At 36.2% G+C, this 25,552-nt stretch overlaps 1 protein-coding gene across 3 annotated transcripts; it reads right to left on the bottom strand.

Annotated features, from left to right (window-relative positions):
- Window positions 1-628: 628 nt before the first annotated feature.
- On the bottom strand, window positions 629-19,674 carry tlk1b (tousled-like kinase 1b). Of its 3 annotated transcripts, none has more exons than XM_052559133.1 (22): window positions 19,335-19,674; window positions 15,413-15,531; window positions 14,011-14,082; window positions 13,881-13,919; window positions 13,228-13,303; window positions 12,976-13,019; window positions 12,624-12,713; window positions 12,454-12,540; window positions 10,646-10,738; window positions 10,451-10,561; window positions 10,225-10,361; window positions 8,928-9,113; window positions 8,670-8,736; window positions 7,925-8,022; window positions 7,371-7,452; window positions 7,085-7,176; window positions 6,923-7,012; window positions 6,669-6,838; window positions 5,950-6,085; window positions 4,892-5,003; window positions 4,680-4,787; window positions 629-2,629 (listed from the first exon to the last, which is right to left on the bottom strand). In XM_052559133.1, the coding sequence occupies exons 1-22, from the start codon at window positions 19,468-19,470 to the stop codon at window positions 2,465-2,467; spliced, it is 2,310 nt and encodes a 769-aa protein (XP_052415093.1). In that variant the 5' UTR covers window positions 19,471-19,674; the 3' UTR covers window positions 629-2,464. The 3 variants fall into 3 exon arrangements, with proteins under 3 accessions (XP_052415093.1, XP_052415094.1, XP_052415095.1); XM_052559134.1 differs by having other exon boundaries at window positions 12,624-12,707; XM_052559135.1 differs by having other exon boundaries at window positions 13,881-13,921; window positions 14,019-14,082.
- Between the last annotated feature and the right edge of the window lie 5,878 nt (window positions 19,675-25,552).

Below are 25,552 nucleotides of genomic sequence, written 5' to 3'. Positions count from 1 at the left end.
ATGACTTTACTATTCTGGAAATCACACTTTTTACACTCTCAAGGTTCTTGGATCATAGTTGTTGGAGGGAACACATTAAAATAAATATACGGCTCCAAAAAAATAAAGGGAACACTTGTGGGTTACATTTAAGTTCCCTTTATTTTTTTGAGCAGTATATATGCATCTTCGTTTGTAGTTTGTAGTTGTTTGCTTATCTTATATCATGTTAAGTCATCTTGTGACCCTCAGGTTGAGAACCACTTGAGTACTTTAAGAATTTCTGGTAAAAGACAAAAATAAAACAAGCATTTAAAGGCTGTAAGGAAATGCTACTTAACAAATAGAGCTTGGAATTATCAACGATTGTAAAACTGATTTCCAGACCTGGAAAACTTGTAATATCCTACATTTAAAAAGATAAATATACACTTAAATGAAACCACAGACATTTCTATAGTGAATATTTCAATGCTCATGCTCCGTTTTAAAATGTTTCAACGTTTTTTTTCTCCATACTATGTCCTTATAATTAGCACTCAGCTGTGAAATACAGGCTGACTTTTGATTCTGTCCAGCAGGAACCCTGAGAGCAAACATAACAGCTCTACCATTACAAGAAATTAGGGAAAGAAAGCACTTATCCAAATATTTTCAAAAATCTTTATTTCTCTTTTGGCTACATTCTCTACAATCGCAGCAGCACTTGGAGACGGATCACCATATGTTGAGCTGAAAACTGCTTCTGGGGTTTTTAAGAGTATTTAGAGAGAGGAAACAACAAAAGCTGAGATTCATCCCCTGAAAACAGACTCTGGAAGCTTCGAGCGTTCGATTGCGTCGTTCGGAGATGCTGGCCTGACTCAGGCTCCGGGTTCAGCGAGGGGTGATAAGCAACATGACAGCACTGGGTCTTGGCATGAAGGGGTTAATATCCAAGGGCAGGGTCCGGCCCACCTTCCGTCTGTTCTGTCAATCATCACTCACATCACACACACACACCTCATTCACAACCACGATGGAGATTTATTCATGCGGTTTCCTGGTAAAGAAAATTCATATTTGGTCTGAATCATAATCTTGAGTAAATTGCGAAACTAAAAGCAACGTCAGGGAGCAGCGAAGCGAAGACGCCGCATCAGACAACAAAAGTCACTAACAAACTGAGAAAATATGAAACCCTGCACAGGCTGGATCGATTCATTAATGTACTCGCGTGTGACGTTTGTCAGCTGCTTTAGGAGGTCTGTTCTACGGAGATGATTTTAAGGTAATCCTCCTACATGCAGGACAAACAGGTGAATCTCATGACTGCTCAACAACATGTCCAGGTCATTTTCCACTCCAAAATCTAAAGAAATGAAGAACCCCATTTTATTTGGGTGAAAACTGCTCACTGTAATATGAAGAACACATTGTATATGCACATAGTATTTGTTATATTGCCTTTAACTCATGCTGATGTAAATAAAAAGTACTTTAGAAAGCGCGCGCACACACACTTTTTCCATTCCCCTCACAGAATGTGTGTGTGTGTGTGGACAGAAGACAGTTTTCATGACTGTTAAACTATTACAGGAAACGAATTTCTACTACATATATATACAAATATATTTATACATAAGTGTGTGTGTGTGTACTATGTAAAATAAACACCCTCCATATGTGTGTGTTCATTCACAAACACACATTCAAATATATAATTTTTATAAAACAACAAAATACTTCATATTATATTGTTTTTGACAATCAGCTAAAATCTGTATTACGAAAAAAAAAAAGAAAAAAATATATTTTTCACGTAAATTAAGTAAATTTTTTCCCTTTGATTTTGGGGTGAAATGTGACCTGGACATTTTTGGTGAGATTCCCCCATACACATTTTGCAAATATTAAGCCTATTTAAACAAACTGACATACATGTTATTTTGAAGTAAAATAGACGAAGCATTTTTGTAACAAACACACTTGCAATCTGCCCAACACACGTATGTTTTAAACAGCCAACATATAACGCTGTGGCGTTAAACATCCATTTACAGGCGCGCACACACACAATTATTCTTACAGACACGGTTGTGTCACATTTAAACACTCATTCTTCTATTTCCAATCACACTACAATTAATAGTCTCTAAATTTCACACTTACACAAAACAAAACACCCCGTTAGGGAGGCGTAGCTCAGGGAGGATATCAACAAGAAGCTAAAACGTTAGCGCGACCCTCCCAAATCTACTCCACAAAATGCCTTGTGTAGAAAACGCATATCCATTTTCAAATGGTTCTAGCTCTGACTGACATCTGGATCCACACAGGAAATGACATCAGCCATTCCCGCCCCCAATATCAATGCCAGTCACTCTGGCTGCTGTGGGCGTGTCCTACAGCTGACAGATATAGCCCCTCCCCCTTCCTGTCCAACCCGAGGTGATGAAGGGAGGGAACTCGCCATCAGAACCGTCAATCAAGATCAATCAGCTAATCAGTAGGAGATGATTCCTGAAGAGGCGGGGCTTGCGGGCATGGCCTGCAAGTTCCCTGACGAATTGGATCGTCTCATGTGAGGAAGAAGGTACGAATCGCTGCCCAGCTGGTGGACGTCAAAGCGATCCTCCTTCCTGTAAGCCAGACAGCGGCGGATAAATGCCTGCGGAGGACAACAAGGAAATTCAGACCATTGTTTCCACTAGTGGTCGACCGATATAATGAGCACATTTACATGCACGTTCTCAAACCAATTACGCTTAAGCCGAAAACACACATATGGTGATAAACCAGTCACAACAGGTAGTTTTCTTGCCTCTTTAATTTTGCATGGGATGTAAACACAATCCACTTTTTGTCAGTTTATTGAAGTGTGATACGTGACAGGAACGCATTGTTAGTGCAGATTTAAGCGTATCAAATGTCTTGCAGTAAAAAAAAGAAGGAAATATATCACAAAAGCAGACTTTTTCATGATTCAGAAAATTATAATGTGTTCTCATTTCGTGCAGCAGAAGTAGAGGTGATTCAGTCACAATGCTGTGCTTTTAACTGCATGAGAGGATAATATACAAGCTGCAAGTTTCCCGACATGTTGCAAACTTAATTTAACATCACAAATGACAAATGAATGGAATACTCTGAGTCAGATACGCAAATTATTATTTTGACATCACTAAAGAGAAATAACTATATTTACTAATAAAGTCAGGTAAATGCAGCTTACTTGCATTATCAGGTTACTTATGTGCACGTAAATGGGGAAAACTATTTTTTTTTTTTTAAATAAGCGGATATTTGTGAGTTATCAACTGGTGTGCATGTAAACGTGCTCATTGGCAAAGCCGATATATCATCTATTATTGACACTGCCCGATAAGTTTTTTTGTTTGGCCCATGTGTTCAAGGCGGGACTTTTATTTTGACAGCAATGAACAGTGAACTGTCATCATAGGCCAATTTATTTGAGTTTCTGATGAAATGTTTTATTTAATGTTAAGAGTATTTTAAAATATTAATTAAAATAAAATGAAATCATCATGTAAAAATTACTTTAAACGAATGATGATTTTTTTTTAACTAACCTCTTCAATGAATGATTCAGACATCAAATAGCTACATTTTAAGTCACCGTTGACCACTTAATGGCATAAATGTAACATAATATTTGAAGTGTAACATTAGTTCCAAAGCTCAATTACTCATTTTGATTTCTGTAGGCGTGTCTTAAATCTGACATATATATAGCTCCTCCCCCTTGCTCTCCAACCCGAGGCGATGAAGGGAGAGAACTTTTGCCACAGCATCAGAATCTCTATGCGGACTATAAAATTTTATACTAATACTTTCGTTTTTATTGAATGTTTGCAATACAGATATGTAGCCTACTGTAGACTGTGTTATTGCTGACATGATGAGTGTAGCTCTCCCTGGACCTGATCAATGGCTGCGCAAAAGCAGGTTTAAATATTCCGATGTGATCGTGATTTCAAAGATCTTTTAATGATTTCTCGTGCATACACATTAATTTTTGTAGTCTGTCATATTTGTACCAGACCTTCAAAGTAACTTCCGTGAACCACGAGTCTGCCTAATAATCAGATATAACTGTTAAACAAAGGAATTAAAATGTATACAAAAAAACTATCATCATGATGATTGCTTTTATATTATTAGTAACAGAAATGCAAAGATTTCTAATTTGTGACCTAGACCACAAAACCATTCTTAAGTGTCAATTTTTCGAAATTGAGATTTATATATCATCTGAAAATTGCTTTCCATTTATAAGCCTAAATAAGCTTTCCATTGATGTATGATTTATTAGGATCGGACAATATTTTGCCAATACACAACTATTTGTAAATCTGGAATCTGAGGGTGCAAAAAAATCTATATACTGAGAAAATCATGTTTAAAGTTGTCAAAATGAATTCTTAGCAATTCATATTACTAATCCAAAATTAAGTTTTGATATATTTAGAGTAGGAAATTTACAAAATATCTTCATGGAACATGATCTTTACTTAATATCATAATGATTTTTGGCATAAAAGAAAAATCTATAATTTTGACCGATACAATGTTTTTTTGGCTATTGCTAAAAATATACCCCAGAGACTCAAGACTGGTTTTGTGCTCCAGGGTCACATGTGCCATCAGCATTCAGAAAATACACATTTATATCATTTATACGCATGCCTCTAACTGACCTTGGCCTCGTTGCTCGCCACAGGTTTGGCAGGAAACTGCACCTCGGTGGCTTTCAGGATGGTGTTCTCTTGAAGGATGTCTTGCTGGGATTGATTGTGGCCAAACGGCTACAGAACAACAAAAGATCCAATGCAGCGTCATCTTAAAATGCTTTATACGTCAGTAGCTGTGTGTGACTGCTGTTAGAGAGTGGTTTCTAAATTTGCCTCACCTTTCGTCCATACAAGCACTGGAAGAAGATAACGCCCACAGACCACACGTCTACTTTATTAGAGATCTTTGGAGGTTCTTTACCAACGACAAAACACTCTGGTGGCAGATACCTGAAACGACAGAACAATTCGTTTTCATCAGAACATTTAACCTTGTAAAGCCCTTTACATACAGGCCCTGTTTACACTTGGTATTAAGATGTGTTTCGGTCGATCAGATCACAAGTAGATGAGGAAGATACACTCCCGTTCACACTTGGCATTTTAATTCGTCTCTTCTGTCCACTTTCGACTTTCGGTCATGATTTCTTTTGATGGAAGGGTTTTTCTGATCTAATATTATAGAAAAAGCTCAAATGCTGTTGTGTTTTTTTTCTCCAAAGCTATTTTTAAAACCTTTACTTGATGGATGAATTCTGCTATACATATACATACATATATATACACATAGGTACACATTTATATTTATATATATATATATATATATATATATATATATATAAAATAGCATTCGTACAAAACACAACGCTTTAAATTAATGGTCCTTGTCATTTTTATCATCAATAAATATAATTTTTGGTCATAAAGATAGGAGTAAGACAGCATTTTAAAATGCGCATTTGAAACTTATGCATGTATACTCACAACAAGAACAAAAATATGCTTTTGTAAAATAAATAAGATATGCTTCCAGGCATCTTGGTTTCCTTAAATTTGTGGTGCAGCCATAAAAATTAAAAATTAAAAATTAAATTAAACTTTTTTTGTTCATTTGTTATTTATTTGTTATTGTTATTTATCTTATCATGTAGGCCTATTTATTTATATCTATCATATGTTTTTTGACTAACTCATTGTAGACAAGGTTTTAACAGGGCTATACGTTCTTTAACGTTTCTGGACTAAAGTGTGTTAAGTCATGTGAACACATTTATGCTGCCATTTTTGTCCTTTTTGGAGCTTTAGAGCATAGAAATATTCTTACATTTCAGATTCCACAATTCAAATGTGTTTGTAGAGGGTTGAACACTGGAGTAATGTTCTGTGGTGCACTGACCAGTAGGTTCCTGCTCCCTGTGATGTCAGGTCCATCCCGTCCACGCCATAGCTGTCGTCATCCATGATCTTAGACAGGCCAAAGTCTGTGATCTTTATCTCCCCACATGCTGTCCCATCCACCAACAGGATATTTCCTGAGCAACCAAAAACACACTTCGTTCTTATACAATCTGTATAACAAATAACCACCAACAATCAATCTCTATCTATCTATCTATTAAAAAAAGAAAGAAAAAAAGCATTTCTGCACCAATTCAATGTGCTGTATGAATTGCACTAGTGAATGATACAGCAGTTAAAAGAACACTTCAGCCAAAAAAAGAAAATTTTTCACAAGATGTAGATGAGTTTGTTTCTTCATTGGAACAGATTTGGAGAAATGTAGCTTTGCATCACTTGCTCACCAGTGGATGCTCTGCAGTGAATGGGTGCCGGACAATTTAAACAGCTGATAAAAGGCAAAGGTTTAAAGTAAAAAAATCTTTAAAATATCCAGCTTTTAACCTAATAAGACATTCATTGATTGCCTGGAGTGGTGTGGATCATTATGATGTTTTTATCAGCTGTTTTGACTCTCATTCTGACGGCACCCATTCACTGCAGAGCATCCGTTGCTGAGCAGCTTATCTTCATCTGCAGCTTATCTTCAAAGGCTGAGTATGTTTTCAACATTTATTTTTGGGTGAACTATTCCTTTACGGTGTGTGTTGCGTTCACCTGGTTTCAGGTCGTAGTGGATGATGGGCGGTTTGATCTCATTGAGGTATCGGAGGGCGTTGACTATCTGCATGACGATGGAGCGAGCCTCTTTCTCAGACATCAGCTTGTGTTGCTTCAGATAGAAATCGAGATCATTCCCCTCGCAGAACTCGAGAACAGTGCAGAATCTAGTACAGAAACACATGAAGTCCATATCTGCATGCTTTGCGAAAACTAGAACTGATTTAGCAGAACAAGTGACAGAGACTTACGTGTCAGTGTCCAGGGAAAAGTAGTCGTAAAGTTTGACTATTCTGGGATGGTCCAGTTGCTTGTGGATTCTATATTCTCTACAGGCATGTCTGGAGAGGAGAAAACAACAAATGAGCACGTCTAGAAAAGAAAGTGTGAGTGTGAAAAGACGGCCAACATACTTGTGGTAGTTCTCCTTCTTCTCCTCTCTCCAGTTCTTGTTGAGCTGGTGGATCTTCACAGCAGCATATCGCTGCTCAAACAGGTCAAATGCCTTCACACAACAACATAAAACAGGTTAAACAAACCACTGTCTCACAAAATAAACTCCCTGAAATATAAGCTACGGTTAATACTTGATCTCTACAGGTGTCTGTATACATTTGTTAAAATCATCCCTTTTTTTTCTTTCTAGCTGCTGTTGTTGTTTACAAATATAATATACAATTATATAGATAAATGAAATACCTTATAAACTTCACTGAAACCTCCTCTTCCCAACAAGTGTAACAGTAGATACCTTTCATTCAGGGTTGGATGGTCTTTAAACCTACAAACACAAATAGAGTGTGATTATTCCATTATTCCAACAGCAAAGAAAACTAAAGGAAGGAAAAACAAGTTTTCCATTTACAGTTTATCACTGAATTGACTTTATGAATTTCACAAGACCTCTAAAAAAACATATTTAAGATTTTCAATTAGATTTAATTTAGTGTTGGGCAACGATTAATTGCTCCCAAAATAAAAGTTTTTGTTTATATAAAATATACGTGTATGTACTGTGAATATTAATATGTATACACACACACACACACATACACACACACATACCGTACATTATATATTTTACAAATATTTACACACACACACACACATACATACACACATATACACACACATATATATAAACACATTTTTATATATATATACATAAATATGAACAGTACACACACATATCATTTACACAAAAACATTTATTTTGGATGCGATTAATTTAATCTGAAGTGGGCGGGGCTTACTGAGAGCTGTCCTCATTGTTGATTCTTTTAAGTTCTCGAATGTGCAGATTTCTCACACGCTCCAACCGCTCCAGCTCCGCCTGGATCTCTGCCTCCTCCTGAACACACACACACACACACACACACACACACGTTAGCACTAGGGATATGCCAGTGTTAAATTTTCCTGTTGCGATTAATTGCTCATGCTGTTATCACAGTATACGGAATTATCACGGTATTGAAATTTTGTTTAAAAGAAACAATACAGTTTAACAGGTTAAATAACTTTTTTCTTAGAACAAAAATGACTGAACATTTGAATACAATAATGCAATACTGAAAAATATATAACGTTTTACACAGATTAAAGTGCAAAAGAATTATAAAGACCACTAGGTATCACTTTACAAGAAGACCTCATTAGTTAGCCATTAACATTCACAATGAGCAATAGCTACATTTGCTACAGACGTTATTAACCTTTGTTAAAAAATACAAGTCTTAGTTAATGTTAGCTCATTAAATAACAGTTTCAACTTTTTATTTTAACAATGTGTTTTTAAATATTGGAAGACCTAAGATTAAATAATTATTCACGGTTTTTAGAAGTGCCCACAATAACAATATGGTGCATATTCATAATGGTGATATATTGCATTAACACCGGCACATGTCGAAGCACTAATGCTCCATGTTACTCTCTTTTACCCATACTACCCTAATGCACATGAGAGTGTGTATGTGTGTGTGTGTGTGTTTATACCTTTTTGAGATGACCCAGTCTCAGTTTGAAGATTTCTTCCTGCTCGTGATACTCTGCCACAGTCAGCCTGAGCATTCAAAACAGAAGCATTTCAATAACAACGTGTGTTTCTGAATCATTTTTGAAGAAAACATTGCAGAAAAAACACAGCCTTAAATCACAGCCTTCTGTGTTCTATAGATCATACATCCTTCATTTTAATACCATTAGAAATCAACGGGAAGTAAACTAATGTACGTGTGTGTGTTAATGTCTCACAGTGTAGGCAGGCTGGGTTTGAGGAAGGGGTCGTTGTCGGCTCCATTGACGGCTTTGGTCTTTCTCTGTTTGGACTCATTGGGGGTCGGACTCTGGGAGGAGGGTGTGCTGGGAGGTTTGCGCTTCGCTAGAAGTTTCCGCTGCCTCTCGATCTCTTCCCTCTGCTGGTTTATCCACTCCTGCTGCCTGTCAACACAGAAAAATATATAAAGAAGAAGAAGAAGAAGAACTTGCTCTACTATTATTTACAATGGAAGTGATCTACATTGCCTTCAAAGTTACCCACACTTTTCTTACATATGTAACAATGTTTTTGCTGCCATGCCTGATCAAGGTTATTATAGTTAACGAAAACCAAAAAAATGTTTGTTACTTTAAAATAAAATAACACTTATTTTTAGTACATCAAGTTAAATAATGTATTTGGTTTATCTTGATGTCCTAAAATAACTAAAACTGCAAAAAAATTAATTAACTAAATATACACACAAACAAACATGTAACCAATATAACAAAAACACAATCTAAAATTGCTTAAAATAATAATAAAAAAAAAAATAATTCAAAATATTAATAAAAATTATAACAGTGTCTCAATAGTAATATAGCCCTGTGTCTGATGGTGTTTGCCTCAATGTTTGTACAAAAAATATATATTTAATGAATTAGATTCCATGAACATCCCATCTGTATTTTATTTATAGACTAATTATAATAAACATTTTTGTAAATTAAGGATAGCTTTTATGCTTCATGTCACACTGCATGAGCAGCTCCAGGGTTTACTAAGCTAAAACCATAAAACACATGTTAGTCACTTGAAATAAAATAAACATCAACTGAAAAAACATAAATAAACATAAAAATCATCCATATTACAAAGTCATTTAAGATAGCAGCCAAGGCAATATTTCTAATTTTCACTTAGTTTATTTACTAATACAAATTTTTTTATTTATTTTTTTCATTTTTTTTTACAAGAAAAAGTGGTTTTACTAAAACTTTTAACTAAAATACAAAAATACAAATAATATGAATAAAACCTACAGTAGTATGAATAGATAAAAATTGATAGCCTGAATGCACTGTAAGGTGCTTTGGATAAAAGCGTCTGCTAAATGCATACATTTAATTTTAATTGAATTTAGTATCTTGGTAATACTAACATGACACAGAGCAGAACATGAACACCCTGGTCAGGTATTGAATATTGCAATTGCAAAATGATGATATTGTATGAAAGTAGATTTTTGCACTTTTTCCAGTAGCGTTCAAAACCAGCTTTAGTGTTTCTTACTTGACCAGGTTCTGGAAGGCATATCCGTCCGTCCACTGTTCGGTGTAGGACGCTCCGCGCCGGACCGTGGTGAAATGCCCCAGACGCAGCCGGTCCTGCATGCTCTTCTCACGGCAGGACTGCTTCTCTTGAGTGCTCTAGTGAGACAATAACACACTCGAGAGTCACTCGACCTCCCCTGACGCATGAGAAACAAGCAGCTGCCGGCGCATCAAACACAGCTCACCTTCTCAATGAGCAGCTTTTTACTCATCGTAGTGCATTTGTTCAGACGCTCCTTGAAACGTTCCAGCAGCTTCTGCTGCTCATCTATCTGTCTGCGGAGGTCACAGTTCGCCTGGGGAGAAAACATTAAAACCACTCAATGTCTGAATGAAAAATGCCACAAAGAAAAAAAACCTCAAGGACAGGTGACACTCACCCTGAGTAGATCATCTATTCTGCCCTCCTTCTTCTCAAGGTCAAGATTCTTATTGCTCTCAAGTGCAGCCAGTTTCAACCGTGTCAAATCCGTCTGAAAACAGAAGGAAAGAGAGTTAAATATGGAGAGAAGGCAAATAACAATATCCATGACAGCATCGGTGATCAGCAGATATACGGTCAACAGTGCATCATATACAGTACCAATGGGCTTATTTAACAACCTCAGAGCAGGTAGTACATATAAGGTTCAGTTTGTGCAATCCATGTTTAATTATGTTAATGTGTGCATGCAGTGCACATATAAATTCTGTTCCAAAACAGTGACAGAGTATTAAACTGGCAGAGCATGCAGTGCACATATGTTATAGCAGCAGTGTATGCAATTTAATACTGTCAGTGCACGTATTGCAGTGTCAGAGCATGTCTGTTAAACGGTCACTGTGCAGTGCAAATTTTGATGTAACAGTGTCAGTGTACAGTGCACATGTGTAACACCATTAGAGTGTGAGAGCATATTTAACAGTGGCAGAGCATGCAGTGCACATACACACCAGCTGCAGCAAACACAGTCAGTGTATGTTCTGCAGTGTCAGTGTGCAATGCATAATTTAAAAATGCATATTAAATGCAAATATTAAAATTATGTTATTAATGACTCACCCTTATGTCGTTCCAAACCTGTTAGACCTCCGTTCATCTTCAGAACACAGTTTAAGATATTTTAGATTTAGTCCTACAGCTCTCAGTCCCTCCATTGAAGCTGTGTGTACGGTATACTGTCCATGTCCAGAAAGGTAAGAAAAACATCCTCAAAGTAGTCCATGTGACATCAGAGGGTGAACGAGTCAGTCTTTTGTTCATTATCTGGCTCGGCTCGGTGTTCATCACAGCAGTTCAGTCAGTGTACTGTTTGAGTGCATGAATTACTCCGGGATATTGGTTTGTTTGAACTCAGAGGAAGTGTCAGCCACATTAAAAAAGTGAACAGCTTAAGTCATTTGTGGATTAATGCTTATTGGAGACACAAACCGTTTCAAACGATTCAGTTCGATTTAGTGAACTGGTTCAAGAAGATCCGGTTACATCGAGTGATTCGTTCGCAAACCGGATATCACTACACTGCAGTGAACTCTCTCACAACAGACACGGAAGAGAAGACAATGCTGAATAAAGTAGTTTTTGCTATTTTTGGACCAAAATGTATTTTGGATGCTTCAAAAAATTCTAACTGACCCTCTGATGTCACATGGACTACTTTGATGATGTTTTTCTTACCTTTCTGAACATGGACCGTATACTGTACACACAGCTTCAATGGAGGGACTGAGAGCTCTCGGACTAAATCTAAAATATCTTAAACTGAGTTCTGAAGATGAACAGAGGTCTCACTGGTTTGGAACAACATGAGGGTGAGTTATTAATGACATAATTTTTATATTTGGGTGAACTAACCCTTTAACATGCAGCATGCCTGTAAAACTGTTCACTGTACAGTGATAATTTTTAACAGTGCCAGAGCATGCAGTGCACAAAATAAACAGGGGCAGTATATGCAAACCTTATTTAACAAACGATTGGTTTGCAGTGTCAGTGTGCAGTGAATGCATGTTTTGCAGTGTCAGGGTACACTGCATGTTATCCAGTGTCAGTGTGCAAGGCACTTTTTACAGTGTCAGAGCATGCAATACACACACTCAGTGTCAGAGTGTAGATGTTTAACATACACTGCACATTTATCAGAGCACTGCATACTGACACGTGACATTTAACAGAATCAGAGAAAAGAGCATGTGATGCATGAATTACCTGGACACTTCTGCTGCTCAGCTGTTTTGGATTCATCGTGGGATCCATGAAACACAGGCTGGTGGGTGAGGAGCTGTTCTGTCTCACCTGAAGAGTGAAAAACAGCAACGTTTAAAAATAAATAAATAATAAAAACATCACTGGCTCAAATCTGAAAGATGGGCACTTACGATAGAGCCGGGTGCAGAGTGAGAGTTCTGTGGCGAGCGCAGGACCGGAGGAAGCCCCCTGACTGGACTGGATCCGTTTCCTCCCTGGAACTTCAGGAAGCAGATATGCTCAGTGTTTTTTTTTTTTTTTATCAGCACCACACAACATACGGACAGGATGTGACATCATCACAATGTTACTAATGACGCTCCAGCGATTTCACAACTCTACAAGTCAAAGCATCTTCTGAAGCAAGCAGCCATTAGAAGATGAAATAGCAGTTTTACTCTGACTAAAAGCTCTCTGACACATGACTGACATTTAATACAGAGCTGACTAATTGCAGAGTCATCCACACAAAGCTTTACTCACATCAAAATAATCGCTGATCTTGGGCCCTCGGCCGGAAGACTTTCCTGAGAGATTAAAGAAACCAAAAACATGGTCATTGGGTACAATCACTTTTCGGTCATCATTTCTGCGCTTAACATTAAACGCTCTACTTCCTAATAAACATGAAGCACATGATTCTCAGCTGAAATGTTTCCAAAATTCCAGGATGATTAACAATTTATTGAAAAACGTACTCTATTACGTCTCATTAAGATGTACTTCATTCATTACCTTGGCTGCTCTCTGATTGGTTGTCAACCTTCCTCTTTTTTCCTCTGGATGACTCGGAATGCTTCTTCTCTGGAGTCTTGGGAAAACAGGAAAAAAAAGTGTGACTTTTCTTTTCAATCAAAACTTGTTCACAAATCAATAGTAAATGCTTCAGGTAAGCTCCAAACTGAATGGAGGCCTCAAAGGAGCTGTGTAAAAGTTTCAACAATGACGCTTCCAGACTGCATTTGTATAAAACATAATTTACCATGTCATTCCAAACCCATTTGACTTTTTATATTAATATGCTGCACGCCATTTTCAATGTAACGAAAGTGAATATGGATGGACAGGTGCTGACATGATCCAACATGACAAAGATGCTCAAACTATCACAAAAGTGATTCATACAAGGTTTGCACTTAGAAGACATTATGAATTGTCACAATTGTCATCAACAACATCACCACATAATACCTTCATAACTCAAATGGACCGGTTTAATGATTCTCATTTGTCATTTCCATTCACTTTCATCATGCAGCAACCAAGGTATTCAAATATGCACCTTTTGTGTCCCATGGAAGAAAACTTGTATGGATTTGGAACATTATTACATTTTTGTTTCTGAGAATCATTCCTACTGAAATAAGACAAAATAATGTCAAACTCACGGAATATGCAGGCGATCCTCCTTTCTTTATGTCAGAGTTCTTTACAGGAAAAAAAACCACACACGTTTTAGACACAGATCTGTTCAATAAACACAATGTTTCGATGAGTATGCATGAGTAAAGTGATCACCTCAGACTCCTTGTCACTAGATGACCCCAGGCTGCCAAAACTGTGACTGGAACATTCGTTATTGTTCAAACCCTAAATAGACAGATCAAAGCAGGTTTGGTCCAGGGTATGACCATTACAGAGAGTCTGCACAATAGAACTCAAATATAAATGAAGTATTCACACTGATAAAACTAAATGAAGCAACATTAACATGAATATAGTGTCCCTGCACAGGTTTCATTATCTTATAAGAGAACCTGGAGATTTGGTTTGGTCCTCACACTGCACATAGTGTGTGAACCACTAAATATAACTTAAAAAAAATCAAATGGATAAGTGATTACATTATTGCTAATAAATAATTTTTTATAAGAATTTATAATTTTCAAACTTAAAATCAGCAAGATTTTATTTCTTAGCAAGTATATGTGCTTCCCGATCACGCTTCAACTAGGTGTAGGAGTTTATAAAAATGTACGTATAAAGGGAACTTACCGTCTTTAGAAAAGTTTAGAGGGTATTTTTTCTTTTAAACTCTCCTCTGTATAATGCATATTAAAGTTCATAAATGCAGCGCTGCTTTGTTTACAGCGGAAACCAAGGAAACACTTTAAGCGCCACCTGCTGGCAGAGAGTGAATCTGCGTCGCGTTCAGCTCGTCTGCTGTTGCTGTTTCATGCAGATATTTTTTGCGTACAGTTTCACAAAACCGAAGTCAAATTTTTCTGTTTTTGCTTCAAATTTTAACATTCTACAATCTAACTTAGATTAAAAACCACTCATGTTGCACGTATGCAGCATCTTTGTTTGGATCATGGTTAAAATGCAGTGTTTGCCTCTATTTTAAATGGAAAGAGGACAGATAAAGCCTTATTTTGTTTATATGAGGAGATCTATTTGATTTCTGTTATTTATTTGATTTGGGGCTTGTTTTAAAATTTAGTTTTATTATTTACATTTACATTATATTTAAATGTAGTTCTTTAGCAGACGCTTGTATCCAAAGTGACTTACAAATGAGGACAATAGAAGCCATCAAAACCAACAAAAGAGCAATGACATACAAGTGCTATATTAGTATATTATTATAGTGTTAGATTTCAATTTAACAAAGAAATGTGTAGTATTTTGTCCAAACAGTAATAAAAGGATACATTTAATTTATCATTGGTCTTAAATCTCATTTTGTTTAAAAAAAAATAATAATGAAGCGAATCCAATTTTGACTTCCCGTTACATCCCTACTGTAAACAGACATATATTTGAAACAAAATGAATCAAAAATAATATAATAATTATATATAAATTATAATTAATTTAAAATATATATACAATGAAATATAATCCAAAACACCATTCAGCCCAAATGCACACAAACTAAGCATATGTGCATGTGTGTGTTTGCATGCGTGTGCATTACTTTAGGTCCTCCGCTCGCGCTCCCCGTGCTTCCTCCTGTATTTCCACTAACTGCTCCGATGAAACGTGCCTCCAAAAGCTCCTGCCGGCGCGGATCCAGAGAATGCAGCTCATCCATACCTACAGACACACACAAGCACGTGTCAATCTCAACACAGGTAGCAGGGTTGAGGATCTGGAGGGGTGTGTTCAGGCTGACGCACCCTCCTGGAATCTGACGAGACCATATAGTCATTGTTTTCTGATCCTATGCCACCCTAAAAGAGCCAGAAGATCAAAACATACTCATTTTACTGGTTTAAAGGCAAAGGACTTTGTCAATGATAGGTGTACATTACAATAAGATGTGCTTCATAGATCTGACCATCCACATTTTTCAGTCTACTCTTTTATCCATTTTTCAAAGCAAACTTCTACAGAGCTTCTTCCTGCTGGAGTGAGGATTACAAACAGGAAGTACTTTGAGACGTTTCCTGCTCATTATCAGCTGATGCCACTGACAGCACAGCTCCATCACCTTATTTTAGCCTCAGTAAACATTGACGACACAATCTTCAATTTAACATAAGAATTTAATGTTTTAAGTAAATATCACTGTGACCTCAATAGTACAGATAATACAAGACTACCATAAATACACGGCTCTTGGTTCAGTGAGTTTTATTTAAATTAATACTTTTTCATCAAGAATGCATTAAATTGATCAAAAGTGACAGTAAAGACACTTACAATGCCACAAAAAAAATTCTACTTGAAATGAATGCTGTTCAACATGTGAACAATGAACATACATTCAACTTTGATAATCAGAAATACTTCTTGAGCAGCAAATCAGCATATGATTTCTGAAGTTCATGTGACACAAGACTGGAGATATTCAGCTTTGATCACATGAATAAATTACATTTCATAATATATTCACATAAATAAAATGTTATTTTATTGCATTTCTGACCAAATAAATGCATCCTTGATGTTCATGAGACTGACTCAAAACTTTTGAATGGTACTGTAAATTTTGTGCAAATGCTGATTTAACGGTCTGAGAATTAAAATTTTTTCCACTATTTCTTCCATGTTTGACATGATCTGGCAGCAGATGCCTGAAGATCATCATCATCAAAGCAGCAGCCGACTAATACAGTACCAGCAGCCGATCAGAACAATATGAATCATCATCATAAAACCTGCCTCAAGAAATCATCTGGTCTAAAATCTCCATTACAGTGACTAGACAAAACAGCTCCGCTTCACTTGTGCTCTGCAGCCACAAACACCATCACCACTGCCATGATGAGACTCGTGCCAGAAAGAGCTCCAAGCCAAAGAGATCCCAAGATGGTTGATGGGTGGAGAAATGATGAAGGTCAGCAGGGCAGGAAGAGCACAGCTGCCCAGATAAAGGACACAGATGATCAATCAAACCACTGGGAATGAGTAAACACAAACCTAAGGCCACGTCTGCTTCGGCAAATAATCCGAGCAGCAAAGAAAACAGCACTGGGCTAAAGAAGACACCTCCCAAACACGCTGAAGGTGGAGTGGACATGACCAGGAAACACATAAGCCACATCCTAGTTTGTGCACTGATGCACAGGTAAGGCATCAAGAGATCACTGAATATTATAAAACAATAATGATCAAACTTCTTCTAGATGATGAATACATATCCTACCTTTATAGTATTATATTTCCTTCATGCACCATGGCTGAACCAAATGCATTTTTACAGCTGCTTTTATATTTGATGTTGATTTAATTTAAATAAATATAAGCCATAATTGCTTAACTTGAAAATTTCAGTAACTCGTTAAAAAAAAAAAGGATGACACCAACAATGCTAAAAATGGCTGGAAATCAATTGCTGGAGTAAATATTAATGCTACTTAAGTTTTGGATTTTTTTTTATGTATCAATAAGTATTTAAAAAAAAAATTGTAAAAATATTGTGAAATATTATAAGAACTTAAAATACCTGTTTTCAATTAGAAATTATTTTAAAACTAAATTTAGTCCTGTGATGCAAAGCTGAATTTCTCCAGTCTTCAGCATCACATGATCCTACAGAAATCATTCTAATATGCCAAGAAACTTATTTTATTAATATCAATGCTGAAAACAGTTGTTCCGCTTCATATTTTTGTGGAACTCAATACATTTTATGGGATCCTTGAATAATTAGAAATTAGAAAAACAGCATTTATTTTAAATATTCACTTTTTTTATGCAAAAAAAGCACAAGCATGTAAAAGGTTCCATTCTTTCAAAACATTGATCAAATTTAAAGGCAGAGCATGCCATCACATGGCGGAGAACTTATTCTTGGACAGGAGAATCTGAGTGATGCATTAACACACATATGATATTACACTCATCAGTGCACAGCACATATTAACACAGACTGGTCTGAGTCTCTGCTGGATATGATAGATACCACAGGAAACAACCGGTGCATCAAAAACAAAAGAATCCGTACGACCTAAATAATGCATTTCAGTCAGATGTGTATCAGATGGTCTTTTGCTTCAAGGTTCAAAGCCATTTGGATGATTCCAGCAAAAAAAAAAAAATAAATAAATAATTGAAATAAATGAGAATAATAACAATGATGCAACACCTCTCCAACAAATGCATATTACTTTTTCTGAAATAAACAACCACACAAATTCATGTTTATCATGTGTCTCCAAAATTTGACATGCCTACCAAGAAAAAATTTCTGAGCTGCTGCATTTCATACTGATAAATAAACACACACACACACACACACATAAACACCAACTACTGTGTATCAAGTACTAGTGGTGTCACAAAGCCTAGACTGCTGCCTACCTAGACAGCATTTTTGAGCTATTGCATAACTTGCATTGAGTGCTAGATACATAATTCAATACATTTAACCATGAAAACATAAAAATCATGTTTATCAGGTACTTGGCATCTTATTAAAACCCAGTGAGATGTCTACCTACACATCATCCTACATGCATTGCTGACTGGATTCTCAAGCGTAAACATCATCTTAGATGCCAAGTGCCAACCTATACAGAATTACAGAATCACTGCATCAACTTGTATAATATGTTTTATGTGGCTGCTTGTGTCCCAAAATCCTTATAGGCCACTGCAATGCATGCATGAGAAAATATATATGAATATATACTGTCGTATCACTTAATCTGTCTACCTAGACTGCCACTACATGACATGCATAGAGTAGTAGGTAAATAAATACCAATAAAAGCAGCAACTCATGTTTATCAAATACTGCCAATGTCCGAAACCCCAGTTAGTTTCTCCCTAACAAGTATTTCAGGCCGTTGCATTGCATGCACGGGTGATAAACATCCTCAAGCACACAGACATCAACTCATGTTTATCAGGTACAGACTCGGTCTCATTTTGAGCCATTGCATTGCACACGAGTGATACACAACGTGCTCGAAACCTCAAAAACATCAACTCATATTTATGAGACTAGCTGCATGTCAAAACCCAAGTAAATGCCTACCTAGACACAAAGACAGCTTTCTGGGGCATCAGGAAAATGCCCAAAAGATAAGCACCTATGAAGCCAAAGAATGCTGTCTAAGTAGTCATCTCGCAAGGTTTTGAGACACGGCCAGTAACTGAGTCCCCTAATAGGTGACCATGGGCATCCTCAAGTCAAATTAATCGTGCAAACAACACAAAAAACGACAGAACTCAATCGCAAACGGTTTAAAACACCGCAGCTCGTGTTTAGGACTCGATGCTTGTTTTAAAAACACGGAGAGACACAGACAACAGACGAGAGATCAGCGGCCTCCGACACGACCGCTTCGATTAAAGGCCAGATTTACTCCAAATCACACGTCAATCTAACACAATCCCGACCGATTTCACACGAACAAGCTTCAAATCGATATTCACGCCAGGTTTACCTTCCTTTCGCCTCCGCGGAGCGCAGATATCGAGCGGAGAAACTGAGCCCGGGGTCGGAGATCCAGTCGAGAACTGAGAGCAAGATGGCGCTCCGTCCAAACTTCCACTGCTGTTGCTGTTACTTTGGACACTCATGAAGACACTTTCCTCGCGAAGAGACGCCCGAGCGCATCGCACGCATGATCTCCGTCAAATCACACCTGTGTGTGTCTAATGCATCATGCACAACCCCTGAGGATCAATGCAACGTTGCTCATGTTTTCAGCTCCGCACTGCGCACAGAGAGAGATCCCCGCTCCTCAGTGTGTGTGTGTGTGTGTGTGTGTGTGTAGCCGATGCGTGACGCCAGTTGCAAAGGTGACTACACACATGTACACGGCTCACACACATCAGTGCAAAACTTCAGAGCACACCTCAGATGCTTCAGTCCTTCTAGCAAATTCTATTATGAATAAAACTACTCTTTGCCTCTATAAAGTATATGCACGATCAGTCTGCTGAACATTATAAAAAATAAAATAAAATAAAAAACCTTGACATTAATAAAGTGGTCATGAGCAGCTTTTAACTTTTATATAAGACCATAATAGCCTAAAATGTATTAAAAATATATGTTTTGTCAAATAAATTACTTTGCAATATTAATCAACTGCCTGCATTGCTGCATTGGTATTAAATACCTACTTATCAAATCAAAAGCTAGGCTATGCATGATCATATATGATTGGAAATTAAATAATTTTCTGAGACCACAGGCACAGAGAGATACTTAGCCCGGTCATTGCTCAGAAATATGTGATGATATTAATGTTCTATAGGCCTTTATATTATAAATTAAAACAATAAGGACTACACAAATTGCATATAATTACACATAAATTACACATGATATGTAAAATTGATAGCCTGAATGCACTGTAAGTCGCTTTGGATAAAAGCGTCTGCTAAATGCATAAATTTAATTTAATTTAATTCAAATATAACAATGACTGATTTTACAGGCAACCAACTCTATAATAATATAATTTAATATAATATCGTAAACACCGATAAAAAATATTTAGCTATATAGTAATAATATTATGCAAATATAATAATGTGTATTTACAAACATCTTCACAAAAAAAGTGCATGATTAAGTAGAATAATGGCACATTAGGACTAAAATAATAATAATTAATATATCTATAATTAATGTCCTAGGCAGCTGACTAAAATAATATAATGCAATATAATAAATATAATATAATATTTACAATAATTTACAAGCTACTTCACAAATTATGTACACATTATTTTTTGCATATTAATTAGAACATTAGAACTATGTAGTAACAGCACTGTAATGTAAAGTGAGATTGTATAGTTTATTGGATGAAACTTCCTTGTGTGTGTGTGTAAATGGTTGTACATGCAGATTTATCTGCACCACAGACATCTTCATCTGTGATTTGCTGACTCAGAGATCTGTCCAGAGCTGAGCTTTACCCTCTGAACAGCTCCAGACATATTTCACAACATCACACTACAGTTATCTTCCTCTGAACTCAGGCATTCAACTCACGGTTTCACTGGAATAAAAGCACTCATTATATATGCTGCTGAAATGAAGACAGTTTTAAAACCCAGATATATGTTCTGCCTTTCATGTCAACAGATGACAGCTGTATCGGTTCACAGGGTTGATCAGTTTATGAATAGATGCCGCTGACTCACACCAGACTCTGAGGAACTGCTTTTTGCCATCTGACCGGAAATGTGTCAGGTTCCTCCTTCAAAATCCGAAGGTGTTCATGGAATATTCTCAGTCTACAGTTTCCAGAGACATCATTTCTCCTCCACAATCATAAAGTTATAAAAGGAAAATACATACATTCTAGAGCTATAGGCATAGAGAGAATTTGACTGACACCTCTATCCTGCCTGCAGTAATCTGAAGGAAGTTTCTTGCTCAAGGATAAATGCTGATAGGACATCATGACTTGCTCTTTGTAGGACTAGAACTTTGCATTTATGAGTTCTGAGTTTTAGTCACTTATGACACACCAAACCCAAGTCCAGTGGACAAAAGTCCCCTCCTCGGATGCCCATAAACCTCACCCACTACACAATCTGATGTAAAGCAAAATGGAAAAGGTTTTGGAAAAACTTTATAAGGTCTCACAGGTTTCTTTATCAGTCCAACTTGTGTTTATTAGGCACCAGCTAGTGGCCATTTTGAGGAAGAAAAAGCCCTGACATGTCTTATCTTACAGTCCAGAGAGAGCAAACAGAGGATTAGCCTTATCATAGTTCATTTTTATAGCCTTAGTTAGTTTACATGTCAGGAACAAATTTGAACAAATTTGCTTAAAGGAACAGTTTACCCAAACTGAAAATTTGCTGATAATGTACTCAACCCTCAGGCCATCCAAGATGTAGATCAGTTTCTTCATCAGAGCACACTCTTAAAACAATAAGTGTGCTTCACGATGCCATAGAAGAACCTTTTTGTTTTCTAAAAGGTTCCACAGAGAATCTTTAGCTTCTGTTTTACAAATGGTTCTTTGTGGTGAAAGGTTCTTCAGATTACAAAAATGTAAGAAAGAGAAAACCAAAAATAGTTCTTCTGTGGCATTGCTGTGCAGAACCTTTTAAGCACCAGTATATTTAGCATTAAATCAGTTGCTGTTTTGCAGTAAATACCTTTAAGCTGAATGTCTTGTCACAGTATTGATGAACTTCAGACTGTTATTGATCTGAACTGAACCAACACTGATCTGATTTGAGCTGAATAATGACTATACTATCTAAATTGTCAACAAAGTTGAGTTGAATATGTTCCTGTTCATGGTGAAGCTGCTTGTTTTTTTCTGAATAAAGCACTAAATAAACATGGATTCACATGACTTGAATGGGTGCCATCGGAATGAGAGCTCAAACAGTTGCTAAAAACATCTCGCTGCTTTTGGCTAAAATAAAAGTCCATAATATTGCTTCCTCAAGTGAAAACTTAATCTGAATCAGGAGAGAAATATGCACAGATCAAGCACCGAGAGAAAACATAAAAAAAATAAAAATAAAAAAAACCAGCAAATGTGTGAGTGGATTCTGATGTGAGAGACAACGGGAGATGGAGTTTTCACTAGAGGAAGCTTTATTGATTATGTAAATTATGATTAAGATTAGAAGTAAATTAAGATTATGTGATTGAATCGTATTTTGCCCGGAATTGAAGGTTTAAAATAAAACGTCTTAATGATGGACTTGTTTCTACACCTCACAGCTTTTCACTTCACAAGATGTTAACTGATGGTGTGGATTATTTGTGGATTATTGTGATGTTTTTATCAGCTGTTTGGACTCTAATTCTGACGGCACCCATTCACTGCTGCGCAAGTGATGGAATGTTACATTTCTCCAAATCTGTTCCAATGATAAAACTAAATGTTCACATCATTTTTGGATACAATATCCCTGTAATAAAAATAATGATTAATTAATTAAATAATTTTTTGGAGTGTGCAGTTTTTTTTTTTTTTTTTAAGATATCTCTCTTAAGATATAGCCTTTTCTGCCTTTCAGTATCAGACCGTAGTTAAACTAATGTGGTTGTGGTAACAGGTGACTTTTATGCCTGTTGCAGATATTTCCTCAGATGCTGAGGGAGTGTGATTGATGTGGGGTGATAAAATATAGTGAAACATCTGTAGATATATAGAAACATGCATGTTCATGCACCTGCTAACCCATAACCTGATTTTTAGTCACAGACATGTTGCCATGGAAACTACAACAGCCTTTTACAGCCATTGTCATATGGCAAAAGACAAAGGAGATGTGGGTTACAGGGCTTTGCTCATCTCTTCCTACACACACACACAGAGAGAGAGAGATTACTTCACCATGAAACAAGTCCCTGAATCACACACACAAGCACCAGCATGCACACACACACACACCTATTCATTTTGTCATATTTCCCCTCATATATCAAATTCACAACCCTTCATGAATGAAATCACCAAATGCATTGGCAAACAGGGTGTGGTGGGGAAAAAAAAAAAAACAGTTTTATTTTTCACTTACTTTGGTGTCATTTACACAAAAATGCCATTGGTTCACACATACAGTACTTACATAGTGCATATTTTGAATGTACAGAAGGGAGTATGTTTTTTTTTTTTATTCTTTAACCCATAAAACTGAATTATGTTGGTATAAGTTAATGCATTTAATTTGCATCAATAATGTTAAATACAATTTTTGACTCTTTTTTCAGTGCATTTCTATTTAGATGTATACAGCATGTATATATATGTTTTTTTTTTGTTGTTGTTGTTGTTTGATATTCTTAGTAACTATGATTTTTTTATTTAATATTGTCATATGGAAAAGAGATGCACATGAAAAAAACTACTGAACTATTCCTTTTGCTCTTTCTATTACTGATGGCAGTATCCAGGTGAGTAAATATGTGAATCAATGCATTCATTTATATTTCTGTACTGATTATGCACAAATGTTTGCGCTTCGTGGTAGCTGAAAATGCACTACATTCAGACTTAAACAAGAACAATAATACCTGACGAAGCATGAACCAGTGGCATAAATAGAGCTCACATCTACCGCCTACACATGTTCATCTTTCCCTTTATAACAGTAAAGTGCCAGTCTGGAGTGACTGAACACAAATGTACAAAATCATTTACTCACTGCTTAAACGTCATGTTCATACATCTGATACATGTGAATCCATTCCTCTGACGGAGCAACTTTTATTACATTACATTTACATTTAGTCATTTAGAAGACGCTTTTATCCTAAACGATTTACAAATGAGGACAATGGAAGCAGTCAAAATCAACAAAAGAGCAATGATATGAAAGTGCTATGACAAGTCTCAGTTAGCTTAAATGCAGTACACACAGCAAGGGTTTTTTATTATATAATAAATAAATACAAAACAGATAGAATAGAAAAAGAATAGAGCAAGCTAGTGTTAAATGACTTTTTTTCTTTTGTCAATTGTATAATAAATAAAAAGAAAACAAATTGATAGAATTTTTTTTTTTAAAAACCTAGTGTTAGTTTTTTTTTTAAAGAAAACCAGCACTTAGTATAATTCATATAATTCAGTTCAAGTTTATTTGTATAGCACTTTTTACGATACAAATCATTACAAACAACTTTAAAAAAATTACGTTTCTACAATATTTAGTAGTAGCTTATAAATTGTGACTGTCAGTTTGTGCACGTATGACAGGATTTTTAAGAAAAATTAATGCAAGACGTAGTCAGCCAGACGATGAACATTATTAACAGCAATTATTATATGATGCAGTCACACTTGTAGCAATATTTGTTAGTTCTGTTTGTTGATTCAGGGTTAGCATCATCTGGGGTCCTCTGAGGGTCAGCATCATCTCTTCTCAGCTGTTCTGGATCCAGACTGGAGCTTGTGGCAAAACATAGAAACAAATAGAGACATCATTAGCATAGCTGCTATTCCAACAATGTAAAATTAATTAGTTTAACCCAAGCTAATGAATAAAAATGCACATTTTATCAGATGTAACTACACTCACAATTTGAGAGATGCATTATTCGAATGCTTGGCGAAAGAGATGCGTTTTTAATCTAGATTTAAATAGAGAAAGTGTGTCTGAACCCCGAACATTAAATAATATGTTTTTTTTTTTTATGGAAATATTGTTTTCAAAAGACAAGTTGCTGTCTAATATAACACCCAGATTTTTGACTGTAGAGGAAGTAATAGTACATCCATCTAGTTGCAAATTGTAATCTATACTGTTTTTTGGTCCAATAATTAATATCTCTGTCTTCGAATTTAATATAAGAAAATTATTGGTCATCCAATCTTTTACATTTTTAACACACTCTGTTAGCTTAGATCATTTAGAGGTTTTATCTGGTCTCGTTGAGATCTATAGCTGAGTGTCATCAGCATAACAGTGGAAACTAATCCTGTATTTTCTAAAAATATTACCAAGAGGCAACATGAATTTTAAAAATAGAAGTGGACCTAGGACGGATTCTTGTGGCACTCCATATTTTACTGGTGATAAATGAGATGACTCCCCATTTAAGTAAAAAAAAATGGAAGCAATTGGACAGGTAGGATCTAAACCATCTTAGAGTCTGCCCTTGAATACCTGTATAGTTTTGTAATCTATCTATGAGTATGTCATGATCTATAATAATTATAATAATAAT

Source organism: Carassius gibelio, chromosome B6 (genome assembly GCF_023724105.1).
Source record: "Carassius gibelio isolate Cgi1373 ecotype wild population from Czech Republic chromosome B6, carGib1.2-hapl.c, whole genome shotgun sequence".
Taxonomy (NCBI): domain Eukaryota; kingdom Metazoa; phylum Chordata; class Actinopteri; order Cypriniformes; family Cyprinidae; genus Carassius; species Carassius gibelio.
Note: the sequence above shows the minus strand (reverse complement) of the source record. Positions and strands in the feature narration are given on the sequence as shown.